The 26,016-nt window shown below is 39.5% G+C and overlaps 1 protein-coding gene across 1 annotated transcript in view; it reads right to left on the bottom strand.

The window, feature by feature from the left end:
* LOC103079147 (serine/threonine-protein kinase ULK4-like) overlaps window positions 1-26,016 on the bottom strand; it is a gene marked incomplete at its 5' end in the record, with an annotated part of 395,550 nt that overhangs the window by 108,896 nt on the left and 260,638 nt on the right. Inside the window, one exon of the mRNA XM_007464471.1 lies at window positions 16,004-16,189. Within this exon, the coding sequence (XP_007464533.1) occupies window positions 16,004-16,189 (186 nt within the window). The remainder of the gene's footprint in view (window positions 1-16,003; window positions 16,190-26,016) is intronic.

The raw sequence follows: 26,016 nt of genomic DNA, 5'->3' as shown, positions 1-26,016 counted from the left end.
TTTCCCTATGGCGGTCTACGGTTTCCTAAATTCTGAATAGTCTTTCTGTTAAACTAATTGTGTCTTGTAGAAACTTCCCAAATTAGGCATCTATCACTGATACCTTTCCTCGTTTCCAGTGAGGTTGCGCATTTTCACTTATTTTTATACCTATTTTGATCATTTCAATGATTTTGGGAGGCAATCAAGGTAAACACACGAACTTTTTCACCATCATAATTTAAAATCTTAACTTGTTTAGAAATTGTATGTCAGTATATATGTATGTGTTTATGTGCATATGTGTATATATACATACATACATATATGTCATCTGTGTGTCTAGAAAGAAATAAAACATTAACTATGGTAATGTATGGATTATAAGTTTAAGGATGACATTATTTCCTTTTTACTCTTATATATTTCCCAAGTCATATTCCTTTTTTTGGATGCCGTTATTTTTTATAACAAAGTCACATATCATAAAATTCACCATTTTAAAATGTACAATTCAGGGCTTCCCTGGTGGCGCAGTGGTTTGAGAGTCCGCCTGCCGATGCAGGGGACACGGGTTCGTGCCCCGGTCTGGGAAGATCCCACATGCCGTGGAGCAGCTGGGCCCGTGAGCCATGGCCGCTGAGCCTGCACGTCCGGAGCCTGTGCTCCGCAAGGGGAGAGGCCACAACAGTGAGAGGCCCGCGTACCACACACACACACAAAAGTGTACAATTCAGTGGTTTTTAGAATATTCACAAAGGTGTATAACCATCAGCACAATAGGTTTTAGAACACCTTCATCATTCCCCCAAAACCCCATATCCATTAACAGTCACTCTCCATTCCCTTTTCTCTCCAGCCCCTGGCAACCACTAATCTTTCTGTCTCTGTAGATTTGTCAATTCTAGTACATATTTCATAAAAATGGAAACCCACAGTGTGTGGCATTTTGCATCTAAGTTCTTTCACTTAGCAAAACGCTCTCAAGGTTCATCTATGTGAGAGCATGTACCAGCACTCCATTCCTTTTTATGGCTGAATAATATTTCATTGCATGGATATACCACATTTTATTTATCCATTCATCAGTTGACAGACATTTGGACTGTTACCACTTTTTATGAACAATGCTACTATGTATGAACTTCATGTGCAAACTGTGTATTACTTTTGTAATTAAAAAATACTGCTTTAGAAAAATTACAAAAGTATTTTTTCAAAAACAGTCAATAAGTCAAACTTTTCACTAATGTAGACTGGCTTTGTTCCTATTACTCAAAAGCATTTGGTTTTACTGTACTCTTAAGACCTGTCTAATACCTGCAAATACTTGGATTTCATAAATTATCTAGGAATAAGCAGACATTCTTGCATTAACTGGTGGTCAACTAATAAGTTTACCCTTTTTTCAACATGGTGAAAGTACACTTACGTATGTTGACAACTTCTATGGTGTTTCTAATCATTATATCCGAAGAGTAGGTCTTCCTTTTAAGAATACCATCTTAGAATATATTTCATTCTGTCACGTACAACATTCAGAAGGCAATACTTGTGCACTGAATTAAAAACCTGCCCAGACGGTGAAAAAAAAATCTATGTTGCCGCCCACTCATGGAGTGCAACCTTTAGAAAGGGATTATTTCCATTACATTTTCATCAGGGACTGGCAAAGAAAAGTATATCATATTATTACAGAGCCTGGAAATGAAATGACTTCCAGGTTGCTAAGCAACACAGTAACGTTAAAGGCCCCAGGATCTGTGATCTCTAGAGACACTCTCAAATTTCATTAAAACCTTCTCATAACCATCACACAAAAAGTCCATGAGGAGTTTATACACAGACTTTGTTTCTTGACATAATAATGAAGGAATTTTTAAAAAAAGCAAATGGCATCAAAACTTTTGTGGTACTTAAAACCAAATATCTTTGTGACCCAATTAATGAAACCTACAATGCTTCTTGGGGTTTAAAGAAAGAAAGTACTATCAGTTTATAGTAAATAAAAGTATTTAATATCATGAAAAAAATTATACTGTGTAGAACTTAACAACTTTCTTTGAAGAAAGGATAAATCTGTTCTGTGTATAAATCAAGAAGGGAGGTGAGGATAATTGGAAATGAGAGTCCCAATCATTATTTGCTTCCAGGAGGGTCATGACAGTGGCATGTTTGCAACTGAAATAGGAAAGCAAGATGCTACGGGAAATAATTCTCAGGAACACTTTCAATACGTTTCCTTTAGCAATGTTGTTAGAAAAAGCTAATCCCTGAAACAGAAAAAGTTATGACAGGTCTCAGTAACAACCCCTGAGATACTGGTCTAGGATTTTTGGCTCAACTCCCTAAGATGTCAATGAGAGTTGGTCTCTGTACGCCACATGTCGGCCACCTAACCTCCTCATCTATCTCCTGAAGTCCTAAGGAGAAACACTAGGAAGAGATCGTGTGGGTTTGCTCAGGCTTACTCATGCACCCCACAAATCAAAACACTGAAAGATCAAAGTAAATGTCTACTGAGATAGATCAGAAGGGTCATTTATTGTGATGGTTAATTTTAAAGGCAAATTCTTAAGCAGAAACTATGCCTGAATGTGGGATCATCAGATTTGCTAAGCTAAAAGGGTGATTACAGAATGGCAAAGGGTTCTTATTACCCAAATTTTTATTTTCAAAAACCCAGCCCCCAGGAACTTGGGGCATGAATATGTTTACTGATAAACTGATGGGTGGTTCTCTCTCATGTACACACATACACACACACGTGTTCAGCCAGGCCTAGGCACAATGTTTTTTGTTTTTTTTAATTAGCATATCCGTGATATAGAAATCAACTGCAAAGGGAAAATTCAAATCTTACAAAAGATATGGGATTTCATTAAATCATTGCCAGTAATAGTGGAAGAATTACATAAGTCTCTTTTTTTCCTAACATCTTTATTGGAGTATAATTGCTTTACAATGGTGTGTTAGTTTCTGCTTTATAACAAAGTGAACCAGCTATACATATACATATATCCCCATATCCCCTCCTTCTTGCGTCTCCCGCCCACCCTCCCTATCCCACCCCTCTAGGTGGTCACAAAGCACAGAGCTGATCTCCCGGTGCTATGCGGCTGCTTCCCACTAGCTATCTATTTTACATCTGGTAGTGTATGTATGTCAGTGCTACTCTCTCACTTCATCCCAGCTTACCATTCCCCCTCCCCGTGTCCTCAAGTCCATTCTCTATGTAAGTCGGAAAGAGAAAAACAAATACCATATGCTAACACATATATATGGAATCTAAATAAAATAAATGGTTCTGATGAACCTAGGGGCAGGACAGAAATAAAGACACAGACAGATAGACAACACCAGATGGTCATCAGCTAAAGAAGAGAAAAATCTCTTCAAGTGTGAAGGGCAGGAACTTCAAAGGGGAATACTAATTTGAATAGCAACGGAAAATTAATGAAGACCTTAAACAGTTTTGCAAAAAAGACCGCATTTTATGATGATGCTGAGAAGGTTAGATAAGAAGGCTGTTATAATGTGCCATCATGCACTTTTGATAATGTGAAAGATGACACGCAAAAATGTCTAGAATTGCTGGTAGAGCCCAATGTGATGGAGGAAAAGGGCCCAGCTACAGGACGCCCTGGCAGGGCTCGGGTGGGTTCTGCACACTCAGAGCAAGACCAGCCCTCTGTTGATTCTCGTGGGCAGAGAGACGTGGGGTCACCTCTGTCCTGGCTAGAGTCAGAAGAAGGCCCAGAACTCTGCAGGCACCAGCAAGGTCCCTGCCTCTTGCTCACAGCCTCATGCATCCTGTCTGCGCAATCTCAGTCGGGACCAGTCTCCAGCACCCACACTTCATCCTAGTTTACACTGATCACAATGCAGAGCCCAGGTCTCCCAGGTCACCCCCCTTCCCCTGGGCTCACACCCACAGTGCTATGTACAGCCCTTTCTCGGGTCCCTTATTGAGGAAGATGGCTCCGTGGTCCTCCCTGCTGCTTCCTGACCATTCCCCACCTCTCCTCCATTACCCCCCAGGTTTTTTCTTTTTTTTTTGCGGTACGCGGGCCTCTCACTGTTGTGGGCTCTCCCGTTGCGGAGCACAGGCTCCGGACGCGCAGGCTCAGCGGCCATGGCTCACGGGCCCAGCCGCTCCGCGGCATGTGGGATCTTCCCGGGCCGGGGCACGAACCCGTGTCTCCTGCATCGGCAGGCGGACTCTCAACCACTGTGCCACCAGGGAAGCTCCCCCCCAGCTTTAAACCTAATGTCGCCAGAGAATACCGCCTGCTACTCTTCCCTGCTGCAGCTGTGGATCACTGGGTTCCCAGCGCACTGTCTTTGTCCCCAGTGCCACTCTTGTCACAGCGCTTGGTAATATTGCCGTCCATAGAGAGGGTCCTTCTAGCACCACTCAGGTCTCTGGCTTTCCCTCCCATGACCCTGTCTTCCTCCACACCTCAGACACTCACTCCTGTGATTTTACTCTAGACCTGGTTTTTGCCATTAACTGGCAGCCTTCCAGAATCCACATTCGAACAGCCCATGTTCTGATCACCACCTCTCACCGTTTCTCCCTCCAGCCCAGACTTCTCTTACTTGGAATTCCAGACCTGCAGATCCAACAGCCAACTAGACATTCCCACTTGGATGGCTGACAGGCATCTACCCAAAATGTGTCCCAAACTCTGCTCCCGATTTCCCCTCTTCCCCCAGACCAGCTCCTCCTGAGTTTTGGCCATCTAGGTTTTGGGTTGGGCCCAAACTGGAATCATCTTTGACTACTGTTTGCCTCACAGCCCATATCCAATCTGCTGGCAAATTCTACTGGTTGTACTCTCAAGATTTATCCAAAATATAACCACTCCAAGCCTTGACCAGGACTCCCCAGGACTGCAATAACCTGCTGGCATCTCTCACCCCTCACCCGCTTCAATGACCGCTCTCAGCGTGGCAACCAGATCGCCTCACCCTTCCGCTCAAAACCCTCCACAGGCTCTCGTCTCACTCAGGATGAAGGCCAGTCTTTGCAAGGATAACTTCCTCCCTCCACCAAACCCTTCTCTGTCATCTCCCTCATATCTATTTCTTGCTCATTTTGCTTTGGACACAATGGCTTCCTTGGGGTTCCTGGGTAGGCACCTGACTTGCAGACTTAGCAAATGCTGTCCCCTGTCTAGTGTGTCTTGCTCCAAATCTCCCCCTGGCTTCCTTCTGGTCTTTACTCAGATGTCATCTCGGTGAGACCTTCCCTGGTCCCATCATCCAGAGCTGCAGATGTCCCACTGTACGTCCTATCTTTCTTTCCTTCTACATGTTTCTTCTTAGTGCTTTTACTATCTAAAATATCAATAGTTTATTTAATAAATGCAGTTGTCATCTCACTCCCCCTGGGTAAGCTCCAGTAGAGCAGGGATCTTAGTCTGTGTTTTTCACGGCTCTATCCCCAGCACTGAACAGACACTGCGTAACTACTTGCTGAGTGAGTGGTCACTCTTAGCGAAGACTTTTTCCTTCACAGGCTTACAAAATGCGAAGTAACCCATTATAAGAATGTCTTCATAATGTTGTTAAAAGACAAAATTAATGCATTTAAATTCAGTTTTATTTCTTGAGATCAAGCCCCAGCCACACATTTTGTCATTATTTACCACAGGTGTTAGGCGGCCAGTTTAAGTGAATTTACATGAAGTGGTGGTTAGTTTTCCAGTATTACTTATTCCAGAACAAAAAGGAACCCCTGTGTTGCAAAATCATGTACCTAAACTTGGTCAAGTATTTCTGTTGATCAATTTCAAAACACTTGCTTAAACAAAACAACAATAAGAGGTCATAATTCACCTTTAAATTAAACTTTTCTAATGGCTTGAATTTAAAATACTCTCTCAGATTTATCTCTCAGATAAATATTTAAAATATCAACTGAAAGTTTTTTTAGCTTTAGCTTTTCCCATGATTATTTAAAAACTGAAAACCCAAAACCCGACTCTGGTTCTTTGTCATATACAGTATAACAACTTGAAAACAACCCTTTTGAGGAAAGGAAGATATTCCTATGAATATAATGTAGACATTAACTATTCTTTTAGCGGACAGAATTCGTTTATTAAAATTGTTATAGATTACACAAAGGAAATTGCATTTAAAATATTCTTTTAAATACAAAAATTAGAAACATTTAGTACAGGTCTTCCTAAGGAAAGATCCTCCAGAGCAATTTTCGTTGCTCTCTGTATCCACAAGGAAGTAAACGTGTTCATCCTAATTTTTAACATGCTTTGAATGTTCACTATTTTAAGAATGGTTTTGTTAAAAGCATGTCACTAAAAAAATCCCACATTACCAAGAGAGTCTAGAGCATTCCGCACAGCAACAGCTACACAGTGGGTTTGATGATGGTCAGAATGATCACGAAGAATCAGGAAAACTCCACAGTTACTTGTAATCACTATCTTTGAACCAGATAATAAGTACCTATAAATGGGAATATTCAAAGTTTGAATAAATAAATGATCCCTCACAGTTTCTTCCCCTCCTTGGTCATGAGGAGGATACAAAACATAAAACAAATTCCAAGGACCCTTATCTGTTTACTTATAATTTACAATGGGTAGATTCTCAACAAATTAATATTATGCAAGAAAGCAGTAGGTCTTCTCTCTTTTTGAGGGATACCTGTTCCCAAGGATAGCAGATTGGTCCTCTCCACAGTTTAAAAGTTAATGCTTAAAAATTAACTATTTCTTTTGCTCCATCACCATTAGCCATAATTTTTATAGTCTTTACCCTTTTCTTTAAGAAGTTGTGGGGAATACAGATATTCACACAGTGCCAAAGCATCTCTGTGAGGATTACTTAGTGATCGCAAAGGGAAACATGTATCTACCTGATGGAGAAGCAGAAGATAACCCCTTAGACAAGCAATCAAACTTAGCATCACTGAAAGTGGGGCAGCCTAGCATCATATGCTTCCTGATGGGATACAAGATTAGGGGCCGTTACCAATGAGATATTGTGACCAAAAATGCTGTGAGGAAATATTCATACTATTTCAGACTGTTGGGCATTCTACCAGACAACTGACTCAGACTCTCCAAAAAGTCAATTTCATAGGGGAAAAAAAAAGGCAGGAAGACTCTTCTAGATTAAAGGAGACTAAGAAAACAACAAATTCAGTACGTGAGCCTTGACTGGAACATGGTTTTTTTTTTTAAAAAAAAATCTATTAAGTCGTTTTTTAACTAGGAAAATTAAACATGAATTGGGTATTAATGATATTATGAATCGTTATTAATTTTCTTGGGTGTGATAATGTTATTGGGCCAAGTGTCATGATTCCTTTGCTTTCACGTGATTTAAAACACACACGTAGAAATAAAAAATATGAGGGTGACAACATTTTGTGTGAATAAAGTACATACGGAGACTTGAAAAATATGGTGAAACGATAACAATCCTGATAATAATTCTTGATTACACAGGTTCTCAATCATATTACTCTTTCAACTTTTGTGTGGTTTTGAAACCTTTCATAATAGAAAGGTGGATAAAGATACCATCCATGGCAATGGGAACGGAAAGAGGAAAGGACTCACTAGAGAACGAATTTTATCTGACAGAAGAATTTCAGGAGGCAGGTAGGGAGCTGAATCTCTTGAAATAACAAGTCAAAACAGAAGGGAAATTATGCTGCCCAGGGCCCACAAACATCAGACTGAGAAGGAGGACAGGAAGGTGCCCAGCCTGACCTTGAGGAACCTCCACGTGAGAAGGGGCAGGGTAGAGGGCAGATGCACACAGGAAATGTGTGCGAGAATGAGACATGTTCAGGGGGATGAAACATGTTGCACATCCTCAGGAAACCCACGGCAAAGATCCACATACTTCCTCTCTGAGGTAGATGTGGTTTCACTCACAGAAACACAGAAGTTTCGGTCTCGAGAGTGACTGGCTGTGAATGACCCTATTCCACTGGCCATAAGCTTCCTGATTTTGTCTTGCTCAGAATCTCAGGAATGTTTCCTCAGGGAACTAAGGAAAAATTTTTCAGCAAGATGTTTCTTTTCTTTGTTGGAAAGATACAACCAAATTAATCAAAGAGTTCCCAATTAACTTGTGAGTCCTATGGCAATCACGGGCATAGATGCTCATCCAGTGTAACAATAAACGGTGTGTATGCATTCAGGGAAAGATCCCTCTTGGAAACTCCTAAGAGCATCCTCTCAGAGTCTCAGGAAAACGTTCTAAGGGACGAGATTTCACAAAAATTGATTACACTTGCTTTTTACTCCTTTGGGTACATAGTGTTTCTCTAAAAATTTTCACTGGCTTCACAACAATCTCCCCTTATTTTTTCCCTTTAGGAAAATAAGTCAAGAAAAGAAGGCCTTACCATGAGAAAAATAAGCTAGGAGGGGGAGCTATCATTTTGCCTTCTTGTTACACCTCAAGGAATAGTTCTTTACTTTTCTAGTAGAAATTAGGTCCCTTCTGATTCTACATCTACAACTCACCCTGCTCCTAAAATAGAAAAAGAATGGCTACAGATTTCCTAGTTTCCTCATTTGGTCTCTTCAGAGCTTTAAAAACTCTGTATGTGAAGAAATGCCATGACACTGATTTTCAGCAACACAACATCTCTGCTCTCATGGTGAAAATGGAAAGGACCAGGGGACCTACATGAGAATTTGGAAGCAAAATGGTGGCGAGCATAGCAAGATTTTCTGAAAGCGGCGGGGTAAAGGGTCCCCAAGGGATGGATATTTGTAATAATCTTTAATACTAATCACCCTCAGAGAGCGAGCCCAAGTCCCACTGCTGCCACCTCTGCTGTACCAGGTAGATGGGTGAGTGGGCAGGTGAAAGGAGTTAGCAACCTCAGCGTGTTATGACCACCCTCTGCTTTCAGAGAGCAGTCAGTTTGACAGAACAAGTTTGTGGTGGCTTGTGTGTAGTCAATATTCTGAGTGTTGGAGTAAAGCTAGCTTTAATTAAGTGACAAGCAGCTGATCCACGATCATTACCCTGAGAAAACTCCCACTGATATCAAGTTTAAGGGACAGGTAAACCTGGCAGCAACCGGAAGGATCTCCATCACATTTTTAAAGCCAGAGTACAAAGTATAATTATAAAACCACCAAACATCCTGGTAAATTACAGTACATAATTAAATTCCCAGGTTTCCCCAACATTTTCTCAGTGTTCTAAATGCAGACTAAATAAGGAAGAGCACCCTAGGGGCAAAACATATCCCAACCCCATCAGCACAAATTAAACATCTTATTTCTTTCATCTGTTAGTGAAAATTCTGCTTTTAGAAAGTTACAGTCACAAGATTGGGAGCTGAAACAGATATTTCAAGAAAGGGCCTTTTGTGTAACTCATAGGGAGGAATCTGCCACATTATTCCTAAGATGGCTCTCTAATAACCACAGTTTACCGGTCACGGACACGCTTATTACGTGGCCTTAGAAACTGTAGGGCCAAGGGTATTTTGGGGTTGCCCTCTCTGAAATCATGCCAGCTTGCTCAGCTTTGGGGAAAGAGGCACTCCTCAATCAGGGCTTAAAAAGAGACAGTCTCACAGAGTAGAACCCTCTTGTTTTTAGAAATGCTCCAAAAGCGATTTACAGATTCAGTGCAATCTCTATCAAAATTCCAATGGCATTTTTCAAAGAAATAGAACAAACAATCCTAAAATTCATATGAAACCACAAAAGACCCCAAGGAGCCAAAGCAATCTTGAAAAAGAAGAACAAAGCTGGAGGCATCACACGCCCTGGTTTCAAACTATATTACAAAGATACAGTAATCGAAACAGTATGGTACTGGCATTGAAAACACACAAATATATCAATGGAACAGGATAGAGAGCCCAGAAATAAACCCATGCATCTATGTTCAATTAATTTTTGAGCCAAGAATATTCAATAGAGAAAGGTCAGTCTCTTCAATAAATGGTGTTGGGAAAACTGAACACACGCAAAAGAATGAAACTGAACCATTATCTTACACCACACACAAAAATTAACTCCAAATGGATTAAAGACTTGCACATAAGACCTAAAACCATACAACTCCTAGGAGAAAACATAAGCAGTAAGCTCCTTGACTCTGGTCTTAGAGATGACTTTTTTGGATCTGACGCCAAAAGCAAAGGCAACAAAAGCAATAAACAAGTGGGACTACATCAAACTAAAAAGCTTCTGCACAGTGAAGGAAACCGTCAACAAAATGAAAGGCAACCTACCTAATGAGAGAAAATATCTGCAAATCATATATCTTATGAGGGAATAATATCCAAAATATATTAATTGAAAGAGCTCATACAACTTAAGAGTAAAAATGCAATCTGAATAAAAAATGGGCAGAAGACCTGAATAGACAGTTTTCCAAAGAAGAAATATAGATAGCTAGCAGGTACATGAAAAAATGCTCAACATCACTAAACATCAGGGAAATGCAAATCAAAACCACAAGGAGATGTTACCTCACACCAGTCAGAATGGTTATTATCAAAAAGACAACCAATAACAAATGTTGGCGAGGATGTGGAGAAAAGGGAATCCTTGGGTACTGTCGGTAGGAATGTAAACTGGTGCAAACACCATGGAAGACAGTGCAGAAGTTCCTCAAAAAATTAACAATAGAACTACCATAAGGCCCAGCAATTCCACTTCTGGCTATATATCCAGAGAAAACAAAAACACTAATTCAAAAAGAAATATACACCCCGATGTTCACTGCAGCATTATTTACAATAGCCAAGATACGGAAACAATCTAAATGTCCAATGATAGAAGAATGTATAAAGAAAATTTGATACACACACACACACACACACACACACACACACACTGGAATATTATTTGGCCATAAAAAAGAATGAAATCTTGGGACTTCCCTGGTGGTGCAGTGGATAAGACTCCATGCTCCCAATACAGGGGGCTTGGGTCCGATCCCTGGTCAGGGAACTAGGTCCCCCATGCATGCCACAACTAAGGAACCCATGAGCTGCAACTAAGGAGCCCACCTGCCGCAAGCAAAAAAAAAAAAAAGAAAGAAAAGAAATCTTGCCATTTGTGACAACATGCATGGACCTTGAGGGAATTATGCTAAGTGAAATAAGTCAGACAGAGAAAGATAAATTCCACATAATCTCAATTTTGTGTGGAATCTTAAAAGGAAAAAAAAAAAAGGAAAGTAAAAGCCAAGCTCATAGATACAGACAATAGATTGGTGGTGAGGGGTTGGGAGTGGGTACAATGGGTGAAGGGATTAAAAGGTACAAATTTCCAGTTATAAAATAAATAAGTCATTGGGATGTGATGTACAGTATGGTGACTATAGTTAATAATACTGTATCGTATAATTGAAAGTTGCTAAGAAAATAAATCTTAGAAAAAAATGTATAACTCTTTATGGCAATGGATGTTAGCTAGACTTACTGTGGTGATCATTTTGCAATATATACAAATATCTTTTATTATTTTTAGTTTTACTAAAATAATATAATATAATGCTATATGTCGGTTTTGCCTCAATTAAGAAAAAAAGAATTGCTCCCAGAAGGAGTGTGCACTTAATAAATGTCCTTTGAGGTAGGTCCTTAAAGAGCTTGTCTTTACCTCCTTAACTTCTTACAATCAGAAGGCTGCACTTAACAAGCCTCCCTAATCCAATTACTGATTCAGGTAACAAATCCAAATTGCTCCCTACCTCTCTATCAAGTCTGGCTCCGCCAGGCCATCGAGGAGAGCCTGAGACGCCAGCCCCCTTAAAATCACAGGAAATCTTTGCTCACATTCTTTCTATCTCCCAGGTTCCCATCCTCTATGCATCTACCTATCCAATCTCACCCCCTTCTAAGAAACTGGGCAGGGATAGTGTGGAGGGGACTGAAGCATCAGACTGGGGAACAACTAAATGCCTTTTAAGGTCCCTCTCATTCTGGCCTGTGCATCTACAAAGCACTCAAAAGAGCTCACAATATACACTGAAGAGCAAGAATGAACAACTGCCAGTAACAAAAGTAGAGATTTTATAGACACTTCTTACTCAGCTCAGTGGATACTTATTAAATACCAATTACATGCCAGGCGCTGTGAGAAAGCTTTATTTCACCGTAAACATAACTTGAATTCAATTGAGATGCTACCACTGTCCTTTGGTTTCAGAGAGCAGAACTTCCTAATTCTAACAACGGTGTCCAAACTCCAAATGTTTGGTACCCTCTGGCCTTTTCTGGTCCATTTCTTATGTCTGTCAGTCTAGCCCTGTGGATTTTGGGGCCATTATTCAGGATGTGCTTCTTGCTGGTCCATGCGTGATGACCAACACATCCTACACACTGCTCAAACACCACGTCCTGGCCAATCTCCTCCCCAAAGGGGAACTTTCTGTGGAACTTTGCTGGCTCCTCCAGCACGGCACGGACTGCACTCTGCTTTATAATGAAGCTGGCGTTTCTCTCTCGCTCCAGTTAGGGATCCCTGAGGACAGGCAGCAGGAAGAGCATATCTCACTGCCTTAGTTCCCCCAATGTAGAGGATGCACATAGTAATAACTATTATTTTCCCATGAATGAAAGAATGAATCTCTTTGGTGCTTCTAGATCGAAATTCAGTCAAGTTCAGCTTAACGAATGCCCTCAGAGTCCAGATCAGTCCTGGACAGAGCAGCAGCAAGGTGGCTAGCTACTTGGCAGGAGCACCAGCTAGGGTCAGGTCAGCTTGGCTGGTCCCAGCTCTGCCGAGTCCTAGTTGGTGGCCTTGGGAGTGTTACGTAAGCTCTTTGAGCCTTAGCTTTTAACCTATAAATGGAAGCAATCACTGGAGCTGACAGCTAAGGTAGCTGTGAAGATTAAATGAGATAATTCACCACAAGTCCTTAACACAGTTAGAAACATCATCTGCTGACAACCTTTCATGGGCTAGACACTATCACACGCTGAAAAAGACCACATCACTACCCTGAACAAGGGTAATGTGAAGGTGAGAACAGACGGTAAGCTGACAGTTACAAAACAACAGCAACCACGGAGGTGAGGACAGGAAATGGCGAGAGAGAGGGGAAGGACCACATCAGTCTGGAGTGGGCGCTGGCATCATACAACTCTGGGTCATCTGCTGCTGTTTCTCTCCAAACGTACTGAACTCAGTACTAAGTTTAAGCAGAACCGAGCCTCAGGATAGGCAAGTTCAAGGCCCAGAATCCCTGATTGTGTGTCTTGCACCACTTGAACCCAACACTGACCCATCCATGGCTAATTTAGCAAGTTTTCAGAAGATTATAAAGCACTTATCACAGATGGCTGGTAAACTTTATATTACGTTTACTTTACTATAATTAAAAAAAAAAAAACAAGCAGATGAGCAGAACCAGAAACTACTTCTGTTTTCACATACACAGATAAAGTCACTTGGATCCAACTTTTCTTCCACCAACAAAACCTACCTGGCCCTATATGTGGCAGGTCAGAATCTATAAGGAAATCACTTCAGACAGTAAAATTAACTAAAAGATGGTGTAATCTGGTTACTTTGACCAAGTTGGGGTCTAACTGTTTCCTGCATGATTAAATTAACCTGTTTTTTTAAAATGATGTAATTTATTCCAAAGATAGGTCCATAATCTCTCTGCAATTCTAAAATCTAGAAAGCTCTTAAAATCAAAACTTTTTTTCTTAAGTTTGGTTCAAAAACATATTTGGTGGCAAAACCTGACCTAACCCACGTGGGGTCACATATAGTTCTTATTAACCCACTTGGTGTGAATGTTCATACACTTTGCAGCAGAAATATTACCATGCTTGACGACGGTACCACCTCAGGTGACTGCTATGGAGTCATATCATATATAGTATAAGCACCATGCCAAAAAGATCTGGAAATTATAAACTCCAAACTAAATCTGGCCCTAACATTTTCAAATACGGGATGGTGAATCTCTATAAAATTAATTGTATCAGATGTGAGCTCAATATCTCCAAGCCTTTGTAATTCTGTACTAAACACACGATTCTGCCACAGGTACGTATCACTCATATTACCATATTTTCTAGTACTTGACTTCACATTGACTCACCATTTTTAAATGAACAAAACTATTTTTTGAAAGAAATATCTTATCTCTACTGAAAAAGCTAGTCATCTGAGAGGCTTCCTCTCTGTTAAAAAGGGACATTCTGAAGGATTCGAGAGGTGTTAAAGACACAGTAGTACCAAATTGAGACTTGCACCTTAAGTCATCAGAAAGATCATTTTGTTTAATGGAAGAGGAAATATTTGCCTTACTATGTGATTCAGGGCCATCTAGCGCTAGGTTGGAATACCATGCCCAAGATCTACTTTCCCCAGAAGTATTTATCCTACACTTTGGGAGGCTCACTTAGATTGTGTCATCATCCAGTTACTCAGGGAATGACTCCACTAGACAGGAAGCATTGCTGCGGTTGGGAGGTCTGGCTGTACAAAAGCATAATGTAGCAGCGAGGAGGGTAACCCTCTATCTCTGTTCTAGTTCTGTCACCCATAACCTGCTCTGTAGATTTAGCTGGGTCACGGACTGCAGCTGTCTATCAAGCTAGCATAAAAACTGTCTTGAAGGCAACTCTCTGGAGCATCCATAGCCTCCACTGCCAAAGGACCCCTTCAAGATAATTGGATCTAGAAGTGAACACAGACTGACAAGCCAGAACACGACAGAGACTAACGGGACCTCCACTCCTCGACTAACTTCAACAACAGCTGCTATAAATAATGGCCTTCGAAAGCAGCAGAACAAGATCTACTGTAAAAAGAAAATAAGTCAGTCTTCAAAAGTACTTTCAAGTAAACATCAGCTATTTATATTTTTAAAAATAAAATGGGGCGATGGACTTGCCTGGTGGCTCAGTGGTTAAGAATCCGCCCGCCAATGCAGGGGACACAGGTTCGAGCCCTGGTCCGGGAAGATCCCACATGCCGCGGAGCAGCTAAAGCCATGCGCCACAACTACTGAACCTGTGCCCTAGAGCCTGCGAGCCACAACTACTGAGCCTGCGCTCTAGAGCCCGTGAGCCACAGCTACTGAAGCCCGTGCGGCTAGAGCCCTGTGCTCTGCAACAAAAAAAGCCACCACAATGAGAAGCCCGTGCACCACAATGAAGGGTAGCCCCTGCTCGCCGCAACTAGAGAACGCCCCGGTGCAGTAACGAAGACCCAACGCCGCCAACAAATAAAATAAAATAAAATAAAATAAATAATAAATGGGGCGAAAGGGAAAATTTTTCCTACAGTACCATACTGGGGGTTAGAAACGTTGCGAGTTTGAAAATCTCCCTTTTGCAACCATTAAAAAATTTAAAAATAACAACACATTGATTTAATGAAGCGATCAAAATTAACATCACCAGTAAAGGGCAAACAGACATCATAAGCCTCTGGATCTGATGGATTGAGAAGGACACAGTATTTCTTCTGGGGCTTACCTGAATCCAACTGTCCAGAAAACATCAGAGAGACCTACACTGAAGTCTACAAAACATCTGGCCCATTCTTCAGAAATGTCATGAAAGACAAAGAAAGGCTGCAGAACTATTCCAGATTAAGGACACACATCTACTAAAATACATGATCCTGGACTGGTTTCTACACCAGAAAACAAGCTATAAAGGACATTATGGGGACAGCTGACAAAACTGGAATACAGATGGCAGATTAGTAAAAGATTTGTATCAATGTTAAATTTCCTGGTTTTGATAACTGTAGTTAAGTAACAGAACATCCATTTCATTAGGAAATACACACTCACATACTAGGGAGTAAGAACAATGTGTCTAACTTACTCTCTCACAGTTCAAGAAAAATACTTGTATATGCAAACAGATATGCAGAATATGATAAATGTTAACAGTAGGTGCCTATGGGAAAAGGTAACTGGGAGTTCTTTAATGAAACTAGGTCGAAAAAAATGACTACTCCCCATCTACTGGCTGCCACTGAGGCCACCCACCCAAGCCCCAGTTTCTGTGTGGACTCACCATTCTTCTGAGAATCCTCAACAGAAGCTTCTGCTCCTTCGGGTCCTCTTTGGACGTCAGTAAATCAGCAAAATTCTCTGCATTTTCGGGAGACAGGCTGTCTGGGTTTTCTCCTCCATACAACTGAACCAGTATAGACAGACACTTGGATGAAACTTCAAAAATTTCAGGATCCTCGTTAGGAAGCTGAAAATTAATAAATTGGATGACTTAAGCTTAACTGAAGATGGTGTTGGTATTCCTCAAGAACCACAGTAAAATTTGGCATAACGGATAAAATGTAAGTCTGAGCACCAAGTTTAATTAAAGGAGGATTTTTTTGAATGGATCTTTTTCAAAATGCATACAGTAACTCAAACAAGGCTAACAGAACAAAATCAGAAGGAAATCCTGCAGTCCTTTCTTTAATCCATAGTGATGAATGACCTGTGACAAGCAAAGGACCAACATATATTTTATATGCATATGTATATATGCATATATTCATACAGGTGTATGTGCATCTGTAGGTGTGGAAACAGTTTGATTTTTCCGAGGCACAACCCTTACATTCTTGTTTATTACTTAACTTGTTTAGGAAAATCCACTTTCTGGAAGATATTAAGAAACAGACAAGTTTGAACTTGTCTGTTTCCAAATCATTATTGACTAAACAGGCAGAGAGAAAGCATTGTTTCTGTATTAAAAGGTATATTATGAAATAATAATCATACCATAAGCATTTTAACTTTTTAATGTTTAAAGTTTTATTTTATTTCTAATAGCTTTGTTGAGCTATAATTCCTGTGACATACAATTCAGTCATTTAACATATATCTGCCATTCAATGGTTTCTAGCATTTTTCAGAGTGGTGCAACCACCAACAGAACCAATTTTAGAATTTTTTCATTACCTGAAAAAGAAACCCTGTACCTTGTAACCGTTACCTTCACGTCACCTCTTCCTCTCTACCCCCAGTCCCTGCCCAGTGCTAATGTGCTTTCTGTCTCTCTGGCTTTGCCTATTCTGGACATTTCAGATACTTGAAATCATACAAAATATGACCCTATCTGACTGGATTCTTTTGCTTAGCATGTTCTCAAGATTCATCCATGCTGTAGCATGTATCAGTATTTCATTTCTTTTTATTATGTAGTAATATTCCACTGTATGGATATACCACATTTTGTTTATCCATTCATCAGTTGATGGACATCTGAGTTGTTTTCACCTTTTGACTAGTATGAATAACACTGCTGTGAACATGTGTGCAAACGTTTTTGTGCAGACAAGCATTTGTTTCTCTTGGGTATATACTTAGAAGTGGAGGTGCTAAGTCATGTGATAACACTATGGGTAACTTTTTTTTTTTTTTTTTTAAATCTGGGAAGTGGCATGCATGTTTCCGGTGATGATTTTTCATTTTAAGATTTTTCTATAAGTCCAAATTCTCTTAAATACACATAGCGGGCCTCTCACTGCTGTGGTCTCTCCCGCTGCGGAGCACAGGCTCCGGACGCGCAGGCTCAGCGGCCATGGCTCACGGGCCCAGCCGCTCCGCGGCATGTGGGATCTTCCCGGACCGGGCACGAACCCGTGTACCCTGCATCGGCAGGCGGACTCTCAACCACTGCGCCACCAGGGATGCCTATGTGTAACTTTCTGAGGAGCCGCCAGACTGTTTTCTAAAGCTGTCATTAAGCACCAGCAATGCATGAGGTTTCCCGTTTTCCCACATCCTCACCAACACTTGTTATTGCCTATATTTTTAATTACAGTCATCCTAGTGTGTGTGGAGTGGTAACTCGTGGTGGTCTTTCATTTGTACTTCCCTGATGGCTAATGATGTTGAAAATCTCTTCATGTGCTTATTGTCCATTTGCATATCGTCTTTGGAGAAATGTCTATTCAGATACTTTGCCCACTTTTTCAGATAGGTCATATGTCTTTTTAGAATTGAGTCTAAGTGTTCTTTATATATTTTAAATACAAATCCCTTAGCAGATATATGATTTTCAAAAATGTTTTCCCATTCTGTGGGTTGCCTTTTCACTTTCTTGATAGTGTCCTTTTTAAAAAAAAAATTTATTTATTTATTTGGCTGCGCCAGGTCTAGTTGCAGCATGTGGGATCTAGTTCCCTGACCAGGAATCGAACCTGGGCCCCGTGCACTGGGGGCACTGAGTCTCAGACACTGGACCACCAGGGAAGTCCCTTGATAGTGTCCTTTGAAGCACAAAATATTTTTTACTTTGATGAAGTCAAATTTATCCATTTTTTAAAAGATTTTTTTGATGTGGACCATTTTTAAAGTCTTGATTGAATGTGTTACAACACTGCTTCTATTTTATGTTTTTTTGAGTTTTTAGCCATAAGGCATGTGGGATCTTAGCTCCCTGACCAGGGATTGAACCCACACTCCCATGTCTTAACCACTGGACCCCTGGGAAGTCCCCATCTGTTCCTTTTATTCCTTGTGATTTTGGTGTCAAACCTAAGACAATGCCTATTTCAAGGTCCTGAGATTTAAGCTTCTTCTGAGAATTTTTATAGTTTTAGCTCTTACATTGATTTTTAAGAACTTTATAGTTTCGGCTTTTACATTAAGGTCTTGATCCATTTTGAATTAATTTTTGTATGTGGTATGAGTAGGCGACCACCTTCATTCTTTTGCATGTGAATAAATCTTATTTTGAGATATTTGCAGGTTCATATACCATTGTAAGAAACAATACAAAGAGATACCACACATACTTCACCCAACTTCCCCAATGGAAACATCTTGCATAACTATAGTACAAGATCGCAATCAGGAAATTAACATCTATATTAGGACAGCCACTCCTGCTTTTTAAAAATTAATATTTGCACGGTATATACTTTTCAAGCTTTTACTTTCAACCTGCCTGTATCACATTTGAAGTGAGATTTCTGTAGACAACATACTGTTGGACCATGTTTTGTTATCCATTCTAGTCATCTCTGTCTTTTAATTAGTGCATTTAGACCATTTACATTTTTATGATAAATATAAAGATGCTAGGGTTTAAGTCCAACATGCAATTTTACTGTCTTCTATTTATTTCCTCTGTTTCTTATTTTTCTGATTCCCTCTCTCTTTTTTTAACCTTCCTGTGGGTTACTTGAACATTTGTTTTATGTTTTCATTAAGTATTATTAAATTCTCTTTTATTCCCAATATTATTTTCTTAGGGTTGCCATAACAAAGTACCACAAACTGGGTGACATAAACAACAGAAATGTATTACCTCGCGGTTCTGGAAGCTAGAATTTCAAAATCCAACAGCAGGACCCTGCTCCCTCTGAAACTCATAGTATGAATCTTCACTTGCTTCTTATGACTTGCTGGAAACCTCTGGCATTTCTTAGCTTGCGGCTGCATAATTCCCATCTCTGCCTCCACCATCACATGGCTTCCTCCCTGTGTGTGTCTGAATTTACACGGTTGTCTTCTTACAAAGACACCAGTCATATTGGATTAGGGGCCCCCCCTACTTGGGTATGACCTCATCCTAACTAACTACATCTAGACCATCAGCATTTTCAAATAAGGTTTAATATTCTGAAGTGCTGGGAGTTAGGACTTCAACGTATCATTTTTGTGGCGGACACAATTCAACCCATTACACTTCCTATCAACCTTCTTTTGTGCTCAGCTGTTTATTCACCTTGGTTTCTCTCCTTCTGGCTGTTATGCTTCCCCAAATGTCGGGGGGTCCTTGGCTTTCCATTCTATGAATGAAAGATCGGTCAGATTATTATAGGCAGCTGGCTTCAATTTCCTTTCCATTTGTATATGTCTGATTCTACAAGTTGCCTCCTCTGCCTGTGTTCTGTGATTTCCTCAAACTCCACAATGCTTCTTTCTAGGGCATAACCCCAAACTAGAAATCACATCAGATAGTTCATTCTCTTTACAGTGCAGTTCTTGACCTATTACGTTGCAATAAAGCAGAGCAAAATTAATAAGGGAAGGGGACTGACAGGCCTGCCTGTTCTAAATGTGCATCTTCAATTAGCCTGGTTAAGTGCCTAGGGCCTCCATCAGTTTTCCACTCTGAGTTTATAGATCATGTGCAACTGTTCCTACCTTCTGGTTAGTTTCTTCCTATGTATGTTCTGGGTGATAGATTTCTTCACTCACTGTATTTCGATTCAGTTCCATCTGCTTTCTATCATCTAGTAACTGCACAAAATTTCTTTTCCACTAACAGCTTCTCCTTCCATTCTCCCATGATTGTAAGATATTTAATCCTTTCTCTATTTTCATAGCTTTTGGGTAGTTAGTGAGATAGGCACAGGCATTCATGCTTCTATTTCAGTCTACTTTAACATTTCTTCATTTCTGAGTTAGTTTTGCTTCATTGTTGAAATGATGGCAGGATGCTTATCATAAGTAATAATTTCAAAGACGGCTTATTTCTTGGATCCTTGTAAACTTGATAATGTTTGTGTTTTGTTTTGTTTTTTGTGCCCTGCCCCACCACTACCAAAAAGATTGTGATGGTATAAAAATCTTTCCATCTTCCCTGGACTAACAGGATAAGAATATACCCAAGTGCCTGCAAAAACAAACTAGCAGAAAAATACACGAAACAATGGTTTTTAAGACATTAGACATCAGGTAATGTAGGACAGTGATGCCCAAGGGATGGAGAACAATTGAGGTGAGCTCTACTCTTGTCCCAGGTCAGAGGCTTACGAGGTCACCAGGCCTAAGCACAGGGACAGCAACTGAGGTGGATACCGGCAGATAATTTAAGTTGAGGAGACAGAGTGAAAAGTCTCAGAAAACCAAAGCAGCTAGAGTTCATAGGACAAAGTACCAGAGAGAAGAGAGCAGGCCAAAGCTCACTCTGAAGACACAGGTGACCTGGACAGCACTGTATCCATTAGAGAAAATGAATTTATGGTTAAAAACCTTCCTACAAAGAAAACTACAGGCCCAGATGGCTTTATTGGTGAATTCAACCAAAGATTCAAGGAAGAAGTAATACCAAGTCTATACAAATTCTTCCAGAAAGCTAAAGGAAATGGAAACTTCCAAACTCATTCTATGTGGCCAGTACTATCCTGATACCAAAACCAGACAAACACATTCCAAGAAAAGACAACTTCAGTCCAATAGCCCTTATGAATATAGATGAAAAAATCTTCAGCAAAGTGTTAGCAAACCAAATTCAGCAACATATTAAAAGCATTGTACACTATGGCCAAGTGGGACTTATCCTAGGAATGTAAGGCTAGTTTAGCATCTAAAAATTAATGTTATGTGCAATATTAATAGAATAAAAGACAAAAATTATAAGAGCCTTTCAACAGTCATAGAATAAGCATTTGATGAAATTAAAACCCCTTTTAGGATTAAAAAAACTCAACAAATTATAAATAGAAGAGAACTTTCTCAAATTGATAAAGGATATCTAGGGAAAAATCTACAGCTGACACCATACTTAATGGGTAAAGAGTGGATTCCTTCCCTCTAAGATCATGAACAAGACAGACGTCCATTCTTGCCAGGTCTATTCACCACTACATTGGAAGTTCTAGCTAGGGCAATAAGGCAAGGAAAAGAAATGAAAATCATCTAGAAAGGCAAACCCTATTTGCAGATTACATGATATTACATACAGAAAATCCTAGAGAATCCACTTTTTTACTATAAAAATAAACAAGTTCTGCAAGGTGGTAGAATATGAGATCAACATACACTAATATGTATAAAATAGGTAACTAATGAGAACCTGCTGTATAGCACAGAGAACTCTACTTAATGCTCTCTGGTGACCTAAATGGGAAGGAAATCCAAAAAAGAGGGATATATGTATACACATAGTTGATTCACTTCGCTGTATAGCAGAAACTAACACAGCATTGTAAAGCAACTATACCCCAATAAAAAAAATCAATTGTATCTCTATACACTAGCAAAGAAGAATCTGAAAACTAAATTAAGAAAACAATTTCACTTATAATAGCATCAAAAATAATAGAATATTTAGAACTAATGTTGAAAGAAGTACATAACTTGTACACTGAAAACTGAAACATTCTTGGAAAAAATTAAACAAGGTACATAAATGGTAAAACATTCCATGTTCAAGGATTGGAAGAGTTAACATTATTAAGTTGGCAACATGCCCCAAACTGATCTACAGATTAAAAGCATTCAGAGTTGCAGCTGGATTTTTTTTTTTTTTCCAGAAATTGATGATCCTAAAATTCATATGGAAATGCAAGGGACTAAGAATAGCCGAAACAAACTTACAAAAGAAGAATAAATTTGGAGGGATCACATTTCCCAATTTCAAATTTTGCTACAAAGCTACAGTAATCCAGTCAATGTAGTACTGGAATAAGGACATGCATAATGATCAATGGAATAGAATTTAGAGCCCCAAATTAAACCTTACTAAACCTTATGGTAAGCTGATTTTCAACAAGAGTGCCAAGACAATTTAGTGGGGGGTGGTGAAAAAAACGGTCTTTTCAACAAATGGTGCTGAGACAACTAGATATCCATACGCAAAAGAACGAAGTTGGACCTGTACACCACACCACCTCCAAAAATTATCTCCAAATGGATCAAATACCTAAATACAAGAGCTAAACATATAAAACTTTTAGAAGAAAACATAGGAGTAATTACACCTTTGTGTCCTTGGGTTAGGCAATGGTTTCTTGGGTATGACACCAAGAGCACAAGCAACAAGCAACAAAAATTTGATAAACTGGACTTCATCAAAATTAAAACATTTTGTGCTGTAAATGATACCATGAAGAAAGTAAAAAGACCACCCACAGAATAAGGGAAAATTGCTATAAATCTAATACCTAATAAGGGACTTGCATACACACACAATATAAAAACTCTTAAAACTCAGTAATAAAAAGACAACATAATTTTTAAAGGGCAAAGAAAATAGACATTTCTTCCAAAAAGGTATATAAATGGTCAATAACCACAGGAAAAGACATTCAACATCACTAGCCATCAGGGAAATGCAAATCAAAACCACTATGAGATACCACTTCACACCCACTAGGATGGCTATAATTAAGAATACAGACAATGACAAGTGTTGGTGAGCGTGTGGGGAAACTAGAACCTTCATACGTTGCTGGTGCTGATGGCAGCTTTGTAAAACACTCTGTATTTCCTCAAAAGGTTAAACAGACTGATCATAGGACTGAGCAATTCCACTCTTAGATACATACTCAAGAGAAAGAAAGCACCTTTACACAAAAACCTGTACACAATTGTTCACAGTAGCCTTATTCAAAATAGCCAAAAAGTGTTAACAACTCAAATGTCCATAATAAATGGATAAGCAACTATGGTGTATCTATACAATAGAATATTATTTGCCAAAACAAAGAAAGAAGTACTGATACATGCTACAGACGTGAATGAACCTTGGAAAAAACATCCTGCTAAGAGAAAGGCCACATATTATATAGTTCCATATATAAGAAATATCCAGAATAGGCCAATCTATAGAAACAGAAAGTAAATTAGTGATTGAAAAGGGTCTGGAGGGGAGAGAATGGGGAGTGACTCTTAATGAATATGAAATTCCTTTCTGAACATTCAGACGAAGATGTTCTGGAATTAGATAATGGTGATGGTGCACAACTCTGAGAAAATACTAAACAGCAGTGAACTGTACACTTTACAGGGGTTAAAGGTACAAATACTTCCTGATAAATCTTTTTTTTTTTTTTTGCGGTACGCGGGCCTCTACCTGTTGTGGCCTCTCCCGTTGCGGAGCACAGGCTCCGGACGCGCAGGCTCAGCGGCCATGGCTCACGGGCCCAGCCGCTCCGCGGCATGTGGGATCCTCCTGGACCGAGGCACGAACCTATGTCCCCTGCATCGGCAGGCGGACTCTCAACCACTGCACCACCAGGGAAGCTCCTGATAAATCTTTTTTGAAAAAACAATAGCAACTCTGCACAAAGTCAAGAAAAACGAAGAGGAGCGAATACTTCCCAACTCATTTGCTGAGACCAACATTACCCTGATACTAAAGCCAGACAAAAACAGTATAAAAAAGTAAACTACAAAACATGAACACAGATGCACAAATTCTAAACAAAATTATAGCAAATCAAACAATAATAATATTAAAAGGATAATAATATTAAATAAAGGAACAATAAAATATTAAAAGCATATTATATTATCAAACAAAATATTAAAAGGATGATAATAAGACAATACATCCTGACTAAATAGAGTGTATCCTAGGAATGTAGGTCTGTTTAATGTTCAAAAAAATCAGTCAACGTAATAAATCATATGTATTAATTTCCCAGAGCTACCATCATAATAAAGGATCACAAACTAGGTGGGCTAAAACAACAAAAATTTATCTTCTCACAGTTCTGGAGGCTAGAAGTCTGAAATCAAGGCAGAGCCATGCCCCTTCTGAAGCCTCCAGGGGGGAATCCCTCCTTGCTTCCTCCAGCCTCCAATAGACCCAGACGTCCCTTGGCTTGTGGCAGCAGAACTCCAATCTCTGCCTGCATCGTCACATTGCATTCTCCCTGTGTCTCTGGCTTCATATGGCCATCTTCTTATAAGGACAGCAGTCATAATGGATTAGGGAGCCCTCACGCTTCCAGTATGACGTCACCTTAACAAATTACATATACATGCAATGAGCCTATTTCCAAATAAGGTCCCATTCTGAGGTACTGGGGGGTTAGGATTTTAACACATATTTTTTGAGGGATACAGTCAACCCATACACCATAATAACTAAAAAAGAAAAAACATATGATCGTCTCAACAGAAAAAGTATTTAACAATATTCAACACCTATTTCTAACAAAAACTCAGCAAACAAGGAGTGGAAGGAAACTTCTTTAGCCTGATAAAAAATATGTCAGAGACTGAATGCCTCACCCTGAGATCAGAAAGACAGACAGGAACATGTGCTCTCACCACTTCTGCTCAACATGGGAGGTTCTGGTCAGCACAGTCAGGCCAAAATAAATTAATAAATAAAAGGCATCCAGATTGGAAGGGAAGACTTAACTGCTTAGTTGCAGAAGACATGATTCTCGATGTAGAAAATCCAATGGAATTCACAAACAATCCACTAGACCCCATAAATGAGTTTAACACAGTTAACAAAAACACTAAATGGAAAAGAGATACATGCACTCTAATGTTCACAGCAGCATTATTTATAGTTGTCAAGATATGGAAGCAACCTACATGTCCATCAACAGATGAATGGATAAAGAAGATGCAGTAAGAATTGAAGACTGTGGCAAGGTTTTCTTGGAACAGTTCTAGGTAATTCAAACATACAGTCAGAACCATAAGTAGAATACTATACAAATAAAAATAATGATAAGAAACTGAAAAAAAAAAAAAAAATAGTGAACAAGCCAGATAAGGTCCCTGCTGTCATGCGGGAGAGAGGAAAAACAAAAGTAAGGAGTTCTATAAGTCAAATATATATGAGTTGTCATAAGTATGTATGAAAAGCCTTCCAAGACATATCCAAAAGTTGCCAATGTCTCTCCATTTCTCCTCTGTCCAAAAAAGCCCGGCTTATCCAGGTACATCAAAAAGTTTTGTGTGTCAAAGACAACATAAAAGTAAAGTCTCATTTTTATGTAATGATAGTATTTTAGTGGAAACAAAAAAAGTGCAAACTTAAAGTATATGGTAAATATGGTCTGATTCTTAAGATTGGTTTATGCAATTTCTATTGGGGCTTCCTTTTCAGCTTAATTTATAAGTTAAGAATAAAAGGAGAAATCTTGGTTTTTCTTTGACTCCTCTATATACACATATATATGTATATATTTAAATAAAAGTCCTAAGTAAATTTTTTTTTTTTTTTTTTTTTAATTTTATTTTTATCTTTGGCTACGCTGGGTCTTCATTGCTGCGTGTGGCTTTCTCTAGTTGCAGAGAGCGGGGGCCACTCTTCGTTGTGGTGCGCGGGCTTCTCATTGCGGTGGCTTCTCTTGGTGTGGAGCACGGGCTCTA

This window comes from Lipotes vexillifer, unplaced genomic scaffold (genome assembly GCF_000442215.2).
Source record: "Lipotes vexillifer unplaced genomic scaffold, Lipotes_vexillifer_v1.1 scaffold798, whole genome shotgun sequence".
In the NCBI taxonomy this organism is placed as follows: domain Eukaryota; kingdom Metazoa; phylum Chordata; class Mammalia; order Artiodactyla; family Lipotidae; genus Lipotes; species Lipotes vexillifer.
The sequence above is the reverse complement of the archived record's forward strand: the minus strand, read 5'-3'. Positions and strand labels throughout refer to the sequence as shown.